At 49.9% G+C, this 17,676-nt stretch overlaps 9 protein-coding genes across 9 annotated transcripts; 2 read left to right on the forward strand and 7 right to left on the reverse strand.

Annotated features, from left to right (window-relative positions):
* Positions 1 to 11: 11 nt before the first annotated feature.
* On the forward strand, positions 12 to 1,066 carry Asppvi_005093 (Kelch repeat protein; the record flags this gene model as incomplete). The annotated part of the gene is made up of 2 exons (XM_043301023.1): positions 12 to 186; positions 243 to 1,066. The coding sequence occupies 2 exons, from the start codon at positions 12 to 14 to the stop codon at positions 1,064 to 1,066; spliced, it is 999 nt and encodes a 332-aa protein (XP_043156958.1).
* Positions 1,067 to 1,244: 178 nt separating this feature from the next.
* On the reverse strand, positions 1,245 to 2,774 carry Asppvi_005094 (mitochondrial 37S ribosomal protein mS47; the record flags this gene model as incomplete). The annotated part of the gene is made up of 3 exons (XM_043301024.1): positions 1,245 to 2,444; positions 2,505 to 2,666; positions 2,724 to 2,774. 3 exons carry the CDS (start codon positions 2,772 to 2,774, stop codon positions 1,245 to 1,247), a joined length of 1,413 nt encoding a protein of 470 aa, XP_043156959.1.
* A 574-nt stretch (positions 2,775 to 3,348) lies between these two features.
* Asppvi_005095 (mitochondrial 54S ribosomal protein uL4m) lies at positions 3,349 to 4,298 on the reverse strand (the record flags this gene model as incomplete). Its single annotated transcript, XM_043301025.1, has 2 exons — positions 3,349 to 4,140; positions 4,215 to 4,298. 2 exons carry the CDS (start codon positions 4,296 to 4,298, stop codon positions 3,349 to 3,351), a joined length of 876 nt encoding a protein of 291 aa, XP_043156960.1.
* A 216-nt stretch (positions 4,299 to 4,514) lies between these two features.
* Positions 4,515 to 5,844, forward strand: Asppvi_005096 (mitochondrial 54S ribosomal protein mL38; the record flags this gene model as incomplete). The annotated part of the gene is made up of 2 exons (XM_043301026.1): positions 4,515 to 5,052; positions 5,123 to 5,844. The coding sequence occupies 2 exons, from the start codon at positions 4,515 to 4,517 to the stop codon at positions 5,842 to 5,844; spliced, it is 1,260 nt and encodes a 419-aa protein (XP_043156961.1).
* A 164-nt stretch (positions 5,845 to 6,008) lies between these two features.
* Positions 6,009 to 6,610, reverse strand: Asppvi_005097 (putative mitochondrial inner membrane protease subunit 1; the record flags this gene model as incomplete). The annotated part of the gene is made up of 2 exons (XM_043301027.1): positions 6,009 to 6,188; positions 6,251 to 6,610. 2 exons carry the CDS (start codon positions 6,608 to 6,610, stop codon positions 6,009 to 6,011), a joined length of 540 nt encoding a protein of 179 aa, XP_043156962.1.
* Positions 6,611 to 7,498: 888 nt separating this feature from the next.
* On the reverse strand, positions 7,499 to 8,309 carry Asppvi_005098 (OBAP family protein; the record flags this gene model as incomplete). Its single annotated transcript, XM_043301028.1, has 3 exons — positions 7,499 to 7,527; positions 7,583 to 8,038; positions 8,096 to 8,309. 3 exons carry the CDS (start codon positions 8,307 to 8,309, stop codon positions 7,499 to 7,501), a joined length of 699 nt encoding a protein of 232 aa, XP_043156963.1.
* A 500-nt stretch (positions 8,310 to 8,809) lies between these two features.
* On the reverse strand, positions 8,810 to 10,029 carry Asppvi_005099 (hydroxyacylglutathione hydrolase; the record flags this gene model as incomplete). Its single annotated transcript, XM_043301029.1, has 8 exons — positions 8,810 to 8,893; positions 9,027 to 9,161; positions 9,215 to 9,306; positions 9,357 to 9,567; positions 9,617 to 9,650; positions 9,705 to 9,776; positions 9,828 to 9,915; positions 10,005 to 10,029. 8 exons carry the CDS (start codon positions 10,027 to 10,029, stop codon positions 8,810 to 8,812), a joined length of 741 nt encoding a protein of 246 aa, XP_043156964.1.
* Positions 10,030 to 10,391: 362 nt separating this feature from the next.
* Asppvi_005100 (rRNA-processing protein LAS1) lies at positions 10,392 to 11,785 on the reverse strand (the record flags this gene model as incomplete). Its single annotated transcript, XM_043301030.1, has 4 exons — positions 10,392 to 10,872; positions 10,934 to 11,419; positions 11,477 to 11,616; positions 11,666 to 11,785. The coding sequence occupies 4 exons, from the start codon at positions 11,783 to 11,785 to the stop codon at positions 10,392 to 10,394; spliced, it is 1,227 nt and encodes a 408-aa protein (XP_043156965.1).
* Positions 11,786 to 12,761: 976 nt separating this feature from the next.
* Positions 12,762 to 13,934, reverse strand: Asppvi_005101 (uncharacterized protein; the record flags this gene model as incomplete). The annotated part of the gene is made up of 1 exon (XM_043301031.1): positions 12,762 to 13,934. The coding sequence occupies one exon, from the start codon at positions 13,932 to 13,934 to the stop codon at positions 12,762 to 12,764; it is 1,173 nt and encodes a 390-aa protein (XP_043156966.1).
* Positions 13,935 to 17,676: the final 3,742 nt, after the last annotated feature.

Genomic DNA, 17,676 nt, shown 5'->3' on the forward strand with positions numbered 1-17,676 from the left:
AAGCAATCAAAATGGCAGCAACCCAAGTCACTGGAAAATGGACCAAGGTCCTCGACGCAGAGCTTCTCCAACGGTCATCCCAAGTACTCGCCGTGGTTGATAACGTGGCCCACGTTTTTGGAGGAGAGCTACGACCCCGCGAACCCCGCGATAATGACGTCCATACAATCGCCCTGAATGGCACGAGTAAGATAAAGGCATCTATAAACAAACAGTTCAATAAACATCTAACCACCCAACAGGCTCAACATCAACTATCGCCAAACCAGCAACATCAGAGATCCCCTCCCCGCGGGTAGGATCCGCCTGCACAACCCTCAGCAAGAAGATCTACCTCTTCTCCGGCCGCGGCGGCGCCGCCATGGCCCCCATCGACGAAGCCGGCGCAGTCTGGGAATTCGACCCCCAGACATCAGCCTGGACGCTCATCCAACCCACATCAGCAATCCACCCCCCACCGCGCAGCTACCACTGCATGACCAGCGACGGCACCGACACGCTCTACCTGCACGCAGGCTGCCCGGAAAGCGGCCGTCTCTCCGACCTCTGGGCCTTCCGTCTCTCCACCCGGGAATGGACTCCGCTGGCGTCCGCGCCGGACCCCCCGCGCGGAGGTACCTCGATTGCTTTTGCCGACGGCGCGCTGTACAGGATGAATGGATTCGACGGGAAGACGGAGCAAGGCGGCAGCGTGGACGTGTACGCTCCAGAAGCGAACGCCTGGTCGTCTTATCGGTTTGTGGCGGATGGGGTGAGTGGGCCTGAGGCGCGGAGCGTCAGCGCGCTGCTTTCTGTGCGGGTTCGGGGTCGGGTGGCGTTGGTGACGCTGTTTGGGGAGAGGGACCCTAGTGCTTTGGGCCATCAGGGGGCGGGGAAGATGCTGGATGATGTGTGGGTGTTTGATGTGGAGGAGCGCTCTTGGAGGAGGGTAGATGCGCAGGGTAGTGAGACGCCGTGTGCTCGTGGGTGGTTTGCTKATGTGTACGGTGAGAATGCGATTGTCGTGCAGGGAGGGTTGGATGAGTCGAATGGGCGGTTGGGGGATGTTTGGATTCTCTCGTTCTAGCATGTCTAAAGAATACCGTGTTGTACATAGGATCAAATCCTGACGCGACATTTGTACAGTTGATGGATAGGGACTGGGTCTAGTACCAATTAATTGAAGAATACATGTAGATGAAGATTACAACCATATGCAGAAGCTCTTATAAATCAACGTTTTGGATATTTGCACCTGTCTTGAGTTACTCCCATCGCAGACCTTCGGGAGTCTGCACTGTTCGTCTAGCCAAAACCTCTGCAACCTTCTCTCTAACCCCCTCCTTGTGACCCCACTTCTCCACGAAATCGGCCACGGTCTTGCTGGCCGATTCTGAGCTGTCGCGTACAAATCTCTCAATCTCCGCCTCGCTGGGAAGGCCGTAGGCGTGAGGGTATTTCTTGTAGTCGGTCTTGTTGAAGAGTGCGAGCCGGGACTCGCCCTCGGCAAGCTTGAAGAAGGCATCCACAGCATCACTGGTAACTTCCTCCAGGGTAGCAGGTTGCCATGTAGCCTGGCGAGGGGGCTTCGACATCAAACGGGCCTTGACGCCCTCAACGAAGTCGGGGTGTTTCATGAACTGAGCCGCAATATGGTACTCCCGCTGGAAGGTCTCGGAAATGGACCATTGCTTGCCCACGCGCATCTGGCGCAAGGTCACCTTGAGCGATGTGGGCGAGCGAGAAGACAAGGTCTCTAATGTCTTCTGAGCCCATTCCTTCTGTACGGTCTCTTGCTCGAGAGCCCGGAAGATCTCTTCGACAGTCTTGTGTCTGAAGCAGCGGTCGATGGCACTCCGCAGGCTACCGGCAAGGTGGATAGGCTCCTGCTCGACCGGCGGAAGGCCGACGGAGAACTCGGCCATGGTCTTGTTGACCAGGTCCAAGCGCTCGGCAAGCGACGCGTGGTCCCTAAAGACCAGCTCCGCCAGACGAGCCGTCAGGTTGCTCAAAACACTGGAGTGGAAATAGTGTGTCGCAACACCGGTGTAGAGCGCCTGCACACCGTTGAGGCGCTCCGAGGTGAGGGCCAGATACGTGCCTAGCTCACCGTCGAGACGGGGGAGGAAGAACGAGCCACCAACGTCCGGGAAGAATCCGATGGTAGTTTCGGGCATGGCGAACACAGTACGCTCAGTCGCAATGCGGAAAGGGGCGTGAACACTGAGACCGACGCCGCCGCCCATCGTGATTCCATCCATCACCGAGATGAATGGCTTTGTGTAGGTAGCGATGATGTGGTCCAAACGGTATTCGAGGCCGAAGAAATCGGTCGACTTCTGCTGTCCCTCCGGCCCTTGCTCGTTCTGCAGAGCCAGAGAAGCGACGTCACCTCCTGCGCAGAGAGCTTTTGTGCCAGCACCGGAAAGCATGACAATGTTTGCGAGCTGGGATTTTTCCCATTCCTATTCCACCGGCTTAGCAACCAAGACGTTATCACACACTGCAGGATCGGAGTCGCCAACCTTCAACCGAGGGAGAATCTTCCGTGCCATTGACCCGTTCAACGAATTGAGCTTCTTGGGGCGATTGAGCTCAATCAATCGTACACCGTAGAGGGAGCTGAATAGGACATCGTCGGGCTCGTCTCCGGGGAGTTCTTTGGGGAGTTCGGGAGCAGTCGACATCTGTAGACATCAATTAGAAATCGTATTCGTCGGCCAGACTCAAGCCATAGGGAATACCTTAGCAGCAGCCCCGAATGCTGGATTCGTCACTTTGGCGCGGAGAGGCATTGGTGGTGAAACCCGCGAGATCCAGCTCGCCGGCGTTGGTAAGCGGCAGAAACTGCGTCGTAGTAACATCTAGGCAGACGACAGTCCGTCGTTGAGGAGAAACGAACAATGAAAGGAAATGGAGAAAGTTAGTGCTTATGACTCGGGAAAGAATGTCGTTTCTCCGCTTTGGATGGACGCTTGACCTCGGAGTTTTTCGCGCTGATTGATTTTCCTCCGCCGGCAGCTGGGACAAGATGGACGGTTTTGCTGCCGAGCACATCCCCAATTCCGCGGCTACGAGCGGTTCGACAACGGAATTAGCTGAGCAACGGGAGTTGAAGATTCAAATTAAGTAATGTATCTACGTGATAGCGCTTGAACCGGAATTAAGAGAATTGATACGAAATCTTGGAGTAGACACCCTAGGAGGTTCACATGGAGGCTTTAAAGCCTCAGTCACAATTATTGTTAATGTCGATAGTCGTTGCCGCTGGCTCAAAGATACTCATATCATTTCAATCTATTTATACACAAGATACCATTGTTTTAATACAATCGAAAATCGTAGATAGCCCAAGCCAAACTTCTTGCACTAATACACAGCCGTGGCAGGCTTGTTGGCCAAGTCCCTTGAATGCTGAGACAGAATGCGGTCCAGCGCCTGCTTTTCAATGACCAGTCTTCCTGTCTCCAGGAGATCCTTGACGTCCACGTCCTTGCGGTCCAGGATCTTTGCGTGCTCGCCCACCTCACGTACCGTCTCGAACAAACTTTCATTCAGCTGATCTGTGATTAATGTTGAGCGTCCAAACTCGCGGCCCCAGCAGTTGACTTTGAAGATCTCCTTGATGAGATGTGGGGTGGCACCCTCGGGAATCGAGATTTCGTTGTCGATGATGATCAGCTGGCCTCGCTTGTACCGGTAACTCAGAGCTATCCGCCACGCCTGGTCGTAGATCTTCTGGGGGAGACTCGTAGCAAAGTCGCGAGGATGAGGACCGAAAGCGACACCTCCTCCCCTTCGAATTGGGGACTTTTTGTCGCCAACACGCGCCCGACCGGTGCCCTTTTGCGCGTAGAGCTTTCTACCGCTGCCATGAACGTCGTCTCTCCACTTTGTGCTTGCTGTACCTTGCCGGGTCATGTCACCTTCGTAGACGACGGCTCGGTGAAGAATGTCTTTTCGTAGAGGCATCAAAAGATGGTTTCGAGGGTATTCAACGATACGCAGGGGTTCCATTGATGGAAATGAGTAGGTGGTGGCTTTGACGGGTGTGCCCCATGCGGGCTGGGAGACGGTCGAGGACTCTCTTGTGAGGAAATCGGTCGTAGGCTGGGCTTCTGTACCCATTGATCTCGAAAAAGGTGTTGCCATGCATCGCTTCTAATAGTAAGGACATATGGTCAGTATGCGAATTGTCAAAGATCATTGCGACTCAGCAAGGGAAAAGTCAGTACCGTTGTGGCTTCAGCGCCCGACAACAGGCCACTTGAGCTTCGCGAAAGCCACCTGAGAGCACGAAGAGCGTCTGTTCCAGGCATTTTGCTGTTTGGTGCCCTATGTTGTTGTGTTATCGAACAAGGGCAGGTGAAGCAAAAGTTCAATCCGGGGCTTTGCGGTGGTCCGCGCTAGTTGGGTGAGGCTTGGCTTTGCCGGACTGAAAAAAAGAGTTCCGTCCGACACTCTACCACCTTTGCCCCGACAACACGATCATCACCTTTTCCTCCACCGCAATCATCACATTATCTCTCTCAACAATGGCTCCCTGCGAGCGGGCATCGAGGCCTTTGCTTCAATGCATCCAAAAGACCTATACTAGAGGATTGCCAGGCCTCCAGCTGCAGTCGACGCGGACCTTTCAGTCGACCGCTCTGGCTCGCGAGGAAGCCCAGACCGAGACCCAAAGCCAACCCTTCTACAAAAACCCCGATCCGGCTCTCGTGACAAGTCCGCGATTGGAAAGGAAACTGCTGAAGCAAGGCGTTGCGCCCATTGGATCCCGCCGTCGTCGAGCAGCACTGCAGAACTCCGCCAACATCCCCTTTGAGCAACTGCCCTATCAATGCTTCCAAGAAGCCCGGAAGGTATTACTCGCAGATCGCCAGGAGAAGATCAATAAGATTACGGCCATGCGGGAGAAAATTGCGAGGCTCCAGGCTACCCCTACGGAAGAGGCTGGCGGCGAGCAAGTGCAGAAGTCGAAATTGCGGGCAATGGAACTGGAGCTTGAGCGTCTCAAGGTCCATGCCGATATCAATGATCCTATCGTTAAGAAGAAGTTTGAAGATGGGCAAGGTATGAGTCAAAGAAAGAATAACATTTACTTCAAGTAGCCATATGCAACTAACCTTGAATTGCAACCTAGGTGACATGACCAAGCCTATTTACCGCTTCCTGGCCGATCGGAAGTGGAGAGAGTACCGTCGCAAGATTTTGGTGCAGAGAATTACCCAAATGAAGGTCATTCCAGATGTTCTACCTCACTGCGATCCTGTTGTGGACACCAAGCTCTATTTCGGTAGACACACGATTCAACCTGGAGAGTTCGTCAACTCCCGGGTCAGCTCGACGGCCCCCAAGCTCGATGTACAGCTATTTGAGGCTGGTGAGAAGCTCGTGACGATAGCCGTTGTCGACTCGGATGTTCCCAACGTCGAGAAGGACGGATTCGATTACAAGATGCACTACCTTGCAGTGAACGTCCCCATCTCCGCTACTTCCACCAAGGTTGATCTCGCCAACCTGTCAGCAGATTCGCAGGTTGTTCTTCCCTGGCTGCCCCCGGTTGCTCAGAAGGGCAGTCCCTACCACAGACTCTCCATCTTCATCATGGAGCAAAAGGATTCGGCTCCATTGAACTTTTCTCTGGTGAAGGGCATGGAGTCGAGCCGTGACGTCCTTCTCCGGACACTGCAGGCCAGATATCACCTCAAGGCCATTGGGGCGCACCTGTTCAGAACCCAATGGGATGAGAACATGCTGGAAGTCATGAGAGAGATTGGTTTCCCCGATGCCGACGTAGAACTCCGCCGGAAGAGAGTTGATCCTCTGCCTTACAAGAGAAGGAATCCTTCCACCTTCCGATGATCTGCTTATGTATCCTTTTGCGCATTTTTCCTGTCCGTTACAGCTTTCAGGTGATAGATCTGTATTGTACAACCGACATGTATGAATATGTACACAAGTTTAGCCAACTCCGAACTCCTAACCTCTGTCCTAACTATGCGCCGCAATGCAAATTGGTAGTCCGTCTATTCCTCATCCAACTGAGCTGGCTGCAGTGTATTCTGCACCCATTGCATCTTTGACGGTGGCCAAACACGAGCGACGATCTTCCCGTTGATCAACCCCATAGGAATAGGTCCATAATTCCTCGAATCCCTCGACCAGGGCAGGTTGTCTCCGCCGAGATACACATGGCCTTCAGGCACCTAAGCACAGCACGCAATTAGTAAACTCCAGTCACCTGCAAACCACCGTGTCTAATCCCTACCTGTATCATCTCCCGACTCGTGCCAACCTCTGTACTAAACGGCAGATCCCTGCAGACAAAATCCCCCGGCATCCCCAGCACTCTCTTCGCACCATTGACTCCCAAGAACGTCGGATGGTAGAACCGAACCACATCGCCTACTTCAATCCCCCGGCCGTACTTGTGCACCCGCGATATCATCAGGTAATCGCCCCTTGGGTTGAAGGTGGGGTACATCGAGGGTCCCTCGCTGAGCTGCACGGTGATCAGGTGCTCCCAGACCAGAGTGCATGCGCAGAACAGGCCCAGGCCGTCGAGTGTGAGGCGGAAGACGGCGCCCGGGGTTGCGCTTCTCAGCGCGGAGCGGAATATTCGTTCCATTGGTGTGGTCAGAGCATTTCTGGACTGTTGATGGTGTGTCTGGTTCTGGTGAGCTGATTGGAGCTATCTACCTCTTTTATTGCTTGTAGGCGGAGAGGCGGCACGGCCGAGCCCAGTCACGTGCTGCGATCTTCGTTTAAAATTCTTTTCGCACTTGCGGTTCCTCCTACTTTTGTTTTCATTCCTTCGGCTTTGAGAAGCTGAGGCTGGCTGTTCCCACAACCATTATGTCTGGTATGGGACGAGCCAGCTGGTCTTCGCTCTACAGTGCTGAGTGATTACCGTCTTCGAGGAATTCATATTGCGTAATGGCCGCATATCAATGGGTTCCGATTGTGCAAGGATCTCAGCTGCGAATTGCAGTCGACAACAATTGAATGATTGAGTTATATTGGGAATTTCCAACGAGCACAGTTACTAGTGTTCCTACCAACACAGCTTCTAAATTGCTAGAGCTCGCCGTTTCCGAAATACAACACCAGGACGCGCGAGTGTGGACAGAGAAGCAAGATGAACATTATACGTCTCGACTACCACAAAGTGGCGAGATATCCCCGAACGCTGTCTTAGCTTTGACCCCATTTAACTATGGGACTGGGATGCTGGATGGCGTGGGTGGGAGACAAATTAGATATGAGATAGTGTTTGTGGTAATGATACTTTTTCCGTCCTTCGTTCCCTTTCTCCTTCGTATTATGAGACCCATGCTCTTGATAATACTCGGGAATTCATTCTCAAAATGCTCCAGGGGAGAAATTGCTATGTGCCCGTAGATGGCTAAAGGTTCTCAGGATATCCTGCTCAGTAACCAGCCATGCACATCAATGACAGTCTGCTCTGCCGCATGGTCTTCCATCATGTCCCATCTCTTGGTGACCCAGCTTTGTTTTACTTATTCTTCCACATGGCGTCGGCATCTGTGACAGTCGTCAGCAAATTCACAACGTCTCAACCATGACTCAAAATACTTACCAGGACTCAAGTTGGGCGGCTCGATATCCTTCCTCTTCTCCGCCTTAACCTTATAATCAACCCCAAACGTCTTGTCCCTCTCCGCAAGTAACCCATCAAGACCCTGCGGATGAGCGTACTTGACTTTGTCTTCAGAAGTGAAGCTACCCATGAGCTGTGGAGCTCCCAAGGGAAGTGGATCGCCCCGGTCCACCTGCCAAAGATGATACGTTTTCCCGTACAGCGGAATGACCTCCCTCATCTCTGATGTTTCCGCTGCTTCCCAGGCAGGCTTTGGCACTCCGGCGGGAGCGGGCATAATCAGCATGCCGCTTTTGACCTCAAACTCATGGGTGTGCCATAATTTGCGTTCCTCGGACGGGAGGGTCTCGAATAAGCGTGGGGAAATCATGTACTCGACGCCGATCAATCGGGCGTTAGGCTTAGTGGAATCGTATATCAGACACTGCCTGAGGTCTGCATTTCAGATCAGCTGTCGTCTTTCTGGAGCTGAAGGACGGGAGCTATGAAGACCTTCTGTAACATGTGTACAATAATGATTCGCTTCGACAGCTCTTGTCGGATCCGACGCATAGATGTGGAATGCATTTAGATGGGCGCAGATCTGTTTGACAGGCGTGAAATCTTGCACCATGCTGGCGCCGCCTTCCAGGACACGGCTTTTGGTGGTGAGAGGCGAGCCCGGGATTCCATCTTCGTCTCTGGGGATGTGTTGATGACAGGACATGGTTGCACGATACAATTCCAATTGCAAAGTCTGAGCTTAGGGAGATATGATTATAAGAACGAAGATTGTTGTCTCAGTTTAACTGCAATTGCTCCGGGTGTTTATTCCGTTGAAAACAGGAGTTTCGTCTATGGCTGACGTCATGATGATTACGGATCAGACAACACTCTTGTGATATTCCCAGCTTCACCAATTGAAAAGAAACGATAAACCCTTGCAGTTTTGCGTTGCCAGCCGACTACCTGAGCAGTGCTCTTGACATGGATCTATCAAGCGTTCCTACTTCTATGCGGAGATCATCGAAGCTAAAGGTAGTCGATCTACCCGAGAGTAACTGCGCCGACGCAATGCTATGACCAATCAAATGTCATATCATGCCTCTGCAACAGACTCGCTGACTGAGAAATCCAATTGGCCTCGGTGTTGTTATTATAGTCATGATTGCGCAGAGTTCAGTCAATGGAACAGATGGTGTTCAAAACTATTCCTATATCACTTGTTCACATAGCATTCTTCATCTCTCTCAAAGCTGCCATCACCTCCACCGGATCAGTCTTTCCGGTCTTCTTCTGGATCTCAGGATCCTATGTAACAGTCAGATAATAAGTATAATTAGAGATGGAAAGGCTGGATCTTCTTACATTGACTCTCATGAATACATTGTGCAGCTATGCAACCTCGTCAGCTAGAGCGGTCAAACGGCAACGGAGTCCATACCTTCTCGTCTCCAATAGTAAACTTGCCCTGAGTTTGCTGATGCTTATTTGCGTATGCTTCTAGCTTCTTGATCGGTTCCGATTGAGATACAGCAAGACAGAACTTGACGTTATTCTTGGTATACTCGTGGCCGGGCTATAAGAAATCAGTCTTCTGCATCAATGAGAGGTGGCCTCTTAGCAGCTTACATAGACTTTGGTGTCATCAGGAAGCGAGGCAAGAGTCTCATTCAACGCTTTGTGCATCTCTTGAGCATTTCCCTCGAAAAAGCGGCCACATCCTGCGGGGTGTGAGATTCGTTCGATTACAGCCGGGAAATGCACATCTTACCTGCAATGAACAAGGTGTCACCAGTAAATACCACCTTTTCGTCCCCATCTTGCATATAATAGCAGATACTATCTTGAGTATGGCAGGGGGTGTGCAGTGCTTTGACGGAGATCCGCTCCCCGATCTTAAATGTCTCCCCATGTGCAGGGGTCTGCGTGACTGATTGACAGTTCTTGCCTCCGATGACTGCAAGTTTACCAAAATGTTTCAGCTGCATGTGTTAGTCAGAAGAGCGCATAAGCATAGCTAACTATGCTCACCATTTCATTGTTGCCACCAGCATGATCCCAGTGACTAGGCGAGCACGTTAATACAGATATCCAGTGACAACTGGATGCCGAGACATACTGATGCGTGTTAACGATGGCTGTGAGTTTGATCTTGCCCGCCTTGAGCTGAGCATCAAGCTCTGGAGCTACTCTAGCAGAACATCAGAGTCGATTCCACAAGCGCGTTTGACGAACAGCATACTCTGGCGGATTAGCCGGGTCGATGATGACGGACTCTTTTGTCGGCTCGTCCGTCACGAGGTAGGCATAGTTATTGCCCTTCCCCGTCCCTGTACAATAGTGTGAGCGTCAAATATGCTTAGGTAACCAACACTGAATCGATCAAGACTGGACAAGGCACGGTGTATATCCAACTTACACATAGGAATTGATTGTACATGCATGGTTCTGACGTGATGTGTCCTTGAGTATCGAGATCCACAGTACGGTCTAATCGCTCTAAGGAAGTTCATTGACGAGAGTGAATAGAGAGAGAAAATGCGGGGTGATAGCTGAGATCATTTAGTAATAAGCGGTAGGTCTCTCGATGAATGAAGACAATCCGGAGCATTACCTCATAGTAGCTCCGGATCATGTGGTTGACACTAAGCCGTATTTGGAAAATTATATACATCGCTCATTTGTCTTTCCTACGACTTGTACCAAATGTAATGAATATAAAGGGTATTTCTTGATCCATCCAGAATCTCTTCCGAGTTGTGAGTCGTGCGAAACGGGGATGGTAGGTTGTAGACCATTGCTCAAGTCAAACTATCCCTATTGGTCTGGTATCCCACGTATCTAACCTTTCCCACCCGAACTTTTGCAGCCCTTGTAGGTCATCTTCGGTATGCTGGGCATGTGTCGTACTTTCAGATCTTTTCTGCGATCGAGCTGGAGCGTTGCTCTTATCTCTAGAAATAGGAGGCAAACGATCATCCTCCGAGCGAACACCGCCCTTGAGCTGATCCAGCCAGTAATTCGAACTTTGTTCACAGACAGTGCGGATGTATCCGAGGGAAAGCGATTGCCGCGCTGTACTCCACTCCGACGAGTTCAAAATGTGGTCCAGCCACATATAAATCGCCTCGCACTGGGGATCATTCTTCGTATTCGGTCGACTCGTGAATGCCACTTCATTGACCAATTCCTCGGTCAGGGCTGGTAAAAATGTAGGGTAGTCTGCCGTTACAGTCTGCAGTGGTTTGTCCCACTTGGTGAATGCTTCGTCCATGGAATCGCCAAGTCTTGTAAAGATATATTAGCTGGGGATAATCCACTAACGGTGCATATCAAAGGCAGACTTACTTTCGCCCCTTTGGCACAATGATTGAATCCTCAATTAGGACTCGGGAAAGTGAATGAGGACTTCTTCTTGATACCTTGCATATCGCCACCAGCTGCGCCGCAAGGAATGACGAGTGATGATCTGACTTCCTCTTCTTCCGTGGTGGCTCTGAAAGATCTCCCTGGCTCACTGGATGCTCCAGAGCAGATCTGACGATGCTCTTGATTTCTTCTACATTGCCATCGTCGGCACCGTTAGAGACCGCAGGCGCAGGCCTTCCAKGTACAAGCGCAACATCAGAGTCTGTCTTCGCCCAGTAATAGTCCCAGAGCCACTCTAATGAGCGCTGCGTCGCATTGCGGAGTACCACAAGAGACGGTAACTCTCGATGGGTCGCCTCGTGACGCAGCTCAACAAACGATGCTGGAAGCCCGAGGTCAATCGCTCGTTGAAACATGGTCTTCCTCTGTCCATGGAGTTTCGAGTCAACGAGACCCGTTACAAATCTAATAGACCTGCGTTAGAGATGCACCCGTGTCGCAAATGCATAAAAAGTGACTGACCGACAAAAAGCAGCTGAGTAGGTCGCTCGAATCGAGAATATGGAATTTTTCTGAGCGTCGTCGTGAAGAATCGCATCCGTTAATAAGGCAGTAGCCTCAACCGGATGTGGGAGGTTGCCACGGAGCTTCCAGATTCCGACCTTGGGGGCGTTAATCATGATATTCAAGCATAATGTAGAAACTACGTACCGTTGCGCAGGCCTTTGAGCGCAAATCCGGTCCATCATAGGCTGGCGGAGGATAGAATTGATTCCGGACAGTGAGTAACTGAGAATGGTCCTTCCACGGCGTAAAGAATACTTTTGCCATTTTGCTCCCCCGGATCTTTCAGTTAAGAAGTATCCGTAATTCTCTCGTGAGTCTCGTTCTATTGTCTGTACCACTGTATCTGATCGACGGGATTTTTATATCGGCGAATTGTTTTTCCTTCCGACTGGTCCCGAATTTGTTTCAATGTCCATCAACAGTCTGCGGACATTCTACGAGATTATTAACAATTGCTCTGGCAGTTGGGAATAATGCAATAGCTGAGGTACCCTTAGAAATTATCACTCTCATGTTGACCTGGCAGATTCTATGTTGGCGATGGAGCCCAACAAGACTCTCAAGGCAAGCACCGCTTTGAAGTCACGCCGGAGGCTAAATGAGACTTAACGGACATGTCTAATACTGTGAATGAATGAGCTGATAATGTCCGAGGCAAAAGATGATGATCTACCCAGAATGTGGTGCTTTTGTTCTCGCCAGGCTTTGATACTTGAAGTCTTCAAGAATCAGACCATCCGAGTTTGGGTTTTCAATTCCTGAACGTCTTGATGCAGTTTGCACAGCTATTCAGTCGGGAAACAGGACGCCGTGAGAGCTGGCATCTTCGTCTGTGAGGCTACCTACTATCAATCTTACCTCGTGGAGACCATGGAGACGGGGAGGAGACACCATTTCAGCTGACTGATTAAGAGAGTTGACTCGTCTCTTCTCAAGCTCTGATTGAACACCAGGCATGAAGAAAAAGGAAAAAATGAATGAGTAAATCCAGAAATCAGTTACAGATCAGATCGATACACAGCTCAGAAACGAATCTTAGTCTTAGCAAGTTGCCCGTCTATTGCTCAGTTGTCTAATGCATATAGCTATTCATATCATTGTACCTTCCGTTGGGTATCCTCGTCAAAGTTCATGCCACTCATAAAAATCAAAACTCCGCGCTATGCCATGAAACAAGGATGAAGACAAAGGAGAGACAAGATTTGTCGAGGGAAAAAAGCAAAGAAACAGATTCCAAATTTCATATCCACCCATATGCATAATTCATGCATGGCTGATTTTCTAGACTGAAGAATTGCTGGGGGACTAATCCGCCATCTTGGTCTAGTCTGCCATCGTCCTCGAAAAAGAATGACTTGTTAAGCATATTCTCTGCTGGTTTCACAGATTGAGCATATGTTTGAGGCCCCAGTTGCGGTTGACGAGCATCGACGCTGTTGCTGGCTTGCTTCTCTGCGGTCTCTTGCAGGTCATCATCCTCTCCGTCAGCGTCCTGATTTTCGGTCTCGTCGTCCGGTGATGGTGTAAAAGTCTCCTCCAGCTTCAACCCCTTGCCGCTTAGTCCAGTCAATGACGCATTCAGCGATGCGTCAGGATTGCTGTACAGGCCCATCCCGACAAGCTCGTCCTCAGGCTTCTCCTCAACCGCATCCGGCTCATCAAACTGCTGAATGGGCAGAAATGGAGTGGGAGGTCCAGAAGACGGCGCGCTCTCGTAAGTCGATCCCGCAACGTCCGCCCCAGGAATACTGCTGTTCAGGGACATCATATCGAAGGACCAGCCTTCAGACATGGGCGGAGCTATCGCGGATAAGATAGACGCACCGGAGTCCCAGGTGATGGGCTCGACCTGCGAGCCGTTCGTTTGCGGGAGGTACTGTTGCTGCATAATTGTCGGATCTTCCATGCCGGACAGAGAGGAGAACATCGCCGCATCTGAGGCGGGGTACGCAGGTAGAATGTCGTCGCCACCGTACGTAACAGGAAGCGTGTTGGATGACGAAGCACATAAGCCTGTGGTAGCAAGGTTTCCAGACATAGTGGTGGCCGGTAAGTACTGAGAGGTGGAATATCCTGTTGATCGCAGTGATGCCGGGTGCCAACTCATTGGTCGCGGTTGGCGTGTTCTGCGGATGGCGGAAGCCGCGAGAGCAGCTTGGATCTGAGCCTGATAAGACTGCTGCGGGAGGTGCCGGTACATTGGTGAAGTGTGCGACGTGGTGGCCCTTCGCTTGCCAGCAGAGGAAGGACTGTTTCCAGCACTCCGGGGTTTCATTACCCGGCTAGTGTGCTTCGGTCTTGGGAAAGCATACATCAAGTCACGAAACGTCGACGTACGGAAACATGGCTGGTCTCCTGGGGAAATCCAGTAGGGACCTGCTACGGAGGCTTGTGGTTGCCAGCAGTCGGCCATTGGTGGCAATGTTGAGAGTATCAATCAGATCAGGAATGGTTATGATAGTTGGCTGAAAGTGGATGAAGGTGCTGGTTATATGGCGAGAGAGGGACAAGGTATGTAGAGCGCAGAGTTATATGACAGATGGAGGTGGATTGAAATCCATGGATGACTGCAGCAAGATGCACAATAATAAGGTCAGAGATCGAGACTCATCATATAAAGATGACACAAGGGGTCACAGGGCGCTCATGGCAAGGTACCCAGCGAGTAGTCATGCAGAAGGAGGTAGTAAAGTAATAAAGTAGTAACTTAAGCCAGATAGTCCAGAGATCTTCACTGTCCCCATTGCATCAAATTACTTTCCCTTCTTAGAAAAATAATTATTTTATTAATACGAAATAAATGGAACAAAAAAAAAAAATTAATAATAAAATTTCTTTTTTATTCTACGTGATGAATATGGGGTCACTTGTTACTCGTGGCATCAACTTACATTTCCGATCTACCGTCCGCCCCAGCTCCACGATCCAAAGGTTGGGACTCCATAGCTGACAATCTATTGGCGGACACATGTTCAATAGTGAGATGACACAACGTTGACACTAACAAAATAGCTGACTTGGTCCGCGTCTCACAGGGGGGGAAGAATGGAACAAGCAAGTCGGCTAAGGAACGGAGGAGGCAGGGCTGGTCTGGCAGGGATGGAACAGGAAGGAGGTGATGATTCAGAGGCCATGCCTCAGCTCAGCGGCTCCACTGCCTTTCCATGGGCCGTAGGCCTGTAGCATTAATTCTTTCCTCTACTCCGTTTCCGTACTCCGTATAGAATTCTTATTTTTCTCTTCTCTATCTTCCACCGCCTTTTCAGAAGTCCGGCTTGATTTCTGGACCCTCTTGATGAGCTGGACGGTTCGACCCATGGTAGCGGTGGTGACCATGGTGCCGCCATGTTGGTGGAGAAGGAAATGCTCAATACCTTACCACTGGTGGGGATGATCAGACCCATGAAAGGTTACAAGGAGTTGGGTTTTCATTGGATGGGATTTCAAGAAGAAAATAAAAAGGAACACTTAGAGCAGGGTAGGATAGGAAGTCAGAGAAGGAACCAGAAAGATAGTGTGTCTGGAACATGCTGAAACTAGGTTAAGTAGTACTCCGTACTCCGTAGTACTTCGTAGTAGCAACTTAAGTTCAAAGGCCCGTGTGTGACTAAGTGACTGCTGTGTAAGCGGCTAGATAACCAAGAAATAAGTTACCTCCTTTGTGATCAGGTCGATGGTTACACACGCATCAAGTCAGCTTTGTCGATTTGAATATACAAGTAGGTATTAATGATGGACACGGAGAGCGCTGCCGAGGTCCCCATGCAGATGCAGCTATACATAAAGCTAGGGCTCAGGCTCTGTAGTATTGTCATCAGTAGTGACTGCTTACGGACCTACGGAGTACTGCTAACATGATCAACTAGCCAGCATTCATATGAACTGGTATCCGTACATATCAGGGATGGAGTTATTTTAAAAGGATCATGACTTAAGATGTTTGGCAGCGACATATGAATTAGTGGATTTCCCTATTTTAATTTTCTTTTTTCCTTTTTCCCTTTTTTCCACTTTCTTCTCGCCCGAAATTTGGCCCTATTAGTAAGTGGCTGCGATGTTGCGGAGAGACACGCCCGGTTTAGTTTAGCAGGTTCGACTTAAAAGGGTTCGTCTTTTTCTGGAATGTTGTCTCTTAATGTTGAAGCCACACTAGCAAATTTCGACCTATCATCGCTGGCGCCCGCTGCTGTGTGGCTACGGCTTTCGGCATTCATATCTCTTGAAGTTGGAGGCTGGCCCACATACTAATAATGTTTTCTTCCTTTGCTGAGTCTGGCCTTACCTCTATCATCATTATTACTCCGTAAGTCCGTAAGTCCGTATTTATGTATCAGGTTCAGGGTGCAACCTGCCTGACCACTCGAGTGCCTCCCCACAAGTTCATTCCTTCGATGCGTCACATATTGCTATGCTCAATACCTCTTACGCAAGGGTTACAATTGCATCGTCGCTCCAAGCTGAAGGAGGTCACTCTGCAAGGCATATATCTATGTGTTATCCATGGTATCCAGCTTTGCTCATCGCTTTGTTGCCTGTGCTACACCCTTGTATCACTATAAATAAGACATGCTTCGGTCTCACCGGGGACTCTCTGAAGTTGTGATCCGCTATCTCGTTTTGAAACCAACCGCTTGGGGAGAGTTCATCCACCATCGTCATAGGCTTAACTCTGCATTTCTAGTCTGCGGTGGATAAGGTTGGACACTTGGACTCATAGATTAATCATGAACGGCTAGACTTCGTAATCTCGTAATCAGGGAGACGCTAAGCACTCCATACCAAGCCTTCGGCCGTCCGATTAGGCGCAGGATTCGGAGAGACTAAGATCAAGAGTCATGTGAATGGTGAGATTTTATCTTTATCCTCGTCCCACCTTTACTAATATTCTATGTGGCTTGTTAGCCCAGGACAAGGGCGTAAGACATTTAGTATTGAAAAAAGTAAAAAGGACAAATATTGATATCTATGTGACACTGGTTGTGATCAGCATTAGTGTATGCCTTTCAACATCAATAATATCACCTAATGCACTCCCACCAGCAGATATCCAATATTACTTGTTACGGAATACAGAATACTGCAGGGTATCGATGTATCATGTATGAGTCGACTATTTTGTTTCTAAGTTTGACGGAGAGCCAAGGATGAAATATGCTCAACAATTTAAAGTGGGGGTACGATTCATTTATCAACTGACACTTCGGCTAGGAGTGGACTGGAGTGTGAGGAGCAAGTATTACCTACTACTTCGTGTCTTTGTACTCCATAGTGGCTCCATACTGATGAGGCGATGGCCAACGCAGCCCTCAAAGAAGTTGATACAGCGTATGAAGGACGAGTTTCTTAAAGTTGCACAAGAGCAATAAGCTTGAACAACGGTTCTGAAAGATTGATCGATGTCACGAAGACATCAAGGCTCAAGGCTCACGACATAAAAACTCAAGGCTACAGCATACTGAACGAAGTACTAAGGTATTATCTCGGACTTTCTGCTCACTTCTAGCGGTTTAGTATGCTTTATGGAGCATAGAACCGAGCATCAAGCCATCGAACAAGGCGGATTTCTCATGTTCCTACCCCCTGTCCTGCTCACCCCAATCCCTGCTTCCAAGGGCGGTTACCTTGATCGCCTGTGAGGGCTTAGGCGGTTCTCATGAAATCTCAGCATAACGGTCATGTACATGGCATAGGATTCAAGTCCGTTGTCTGACCTTCGTAAACTCAGTACTCTGTGTGTATCCAACATCCTATCGAGTATCGACATCGACATGGCTAAGAACACTACCTAGAATGTACTAGTTGATCGGACGGTTAAGATCATCATTTGACTTGCTGTGCGAATCAAAGGCCGCGGATTTCAGGAAGAAACCGCCGGGAAGTTAGGACGCATGTGCGGACCCACGGGTACCGCAGGGGGGGGCTAGAAAATTAATAGAACAAACTGGGCCTGAGTCAGGGGTCAGTACGGATACGTAGGTAACAATGCTTACGAATTTCTTGGATCACTTCTCCTCTGTGGCTCTGAGACGCTGATGGGCAATGCAAGTGGGTCAGTCTCCTATACGGAGTGTTGTGCTTAGTGTGCTGATGATCTATCCATTTGATCGCTTGTCTCCACTTTAAATGGCGTCGTKCAGGGATACTACCAGGTAAAA

The sequence above is a fragment of the Aspergillus pseudoviridinutans genome (assembly GCF_018340605.1).
Source record: "Aspergillus pseudoviridinutans IFM 55266 DNA, scaffold_3, whole genome shotgun sequence".
In the NCBI taxonomy this organism is placed as follows: domain Eukaryota; kingdom Fungi; phylum Ascomycota; class Eurotiomycetes; order Eurotiales; family Aspergillaceae; genus Aspergillus; species Aspergillus pseudoviridinutans.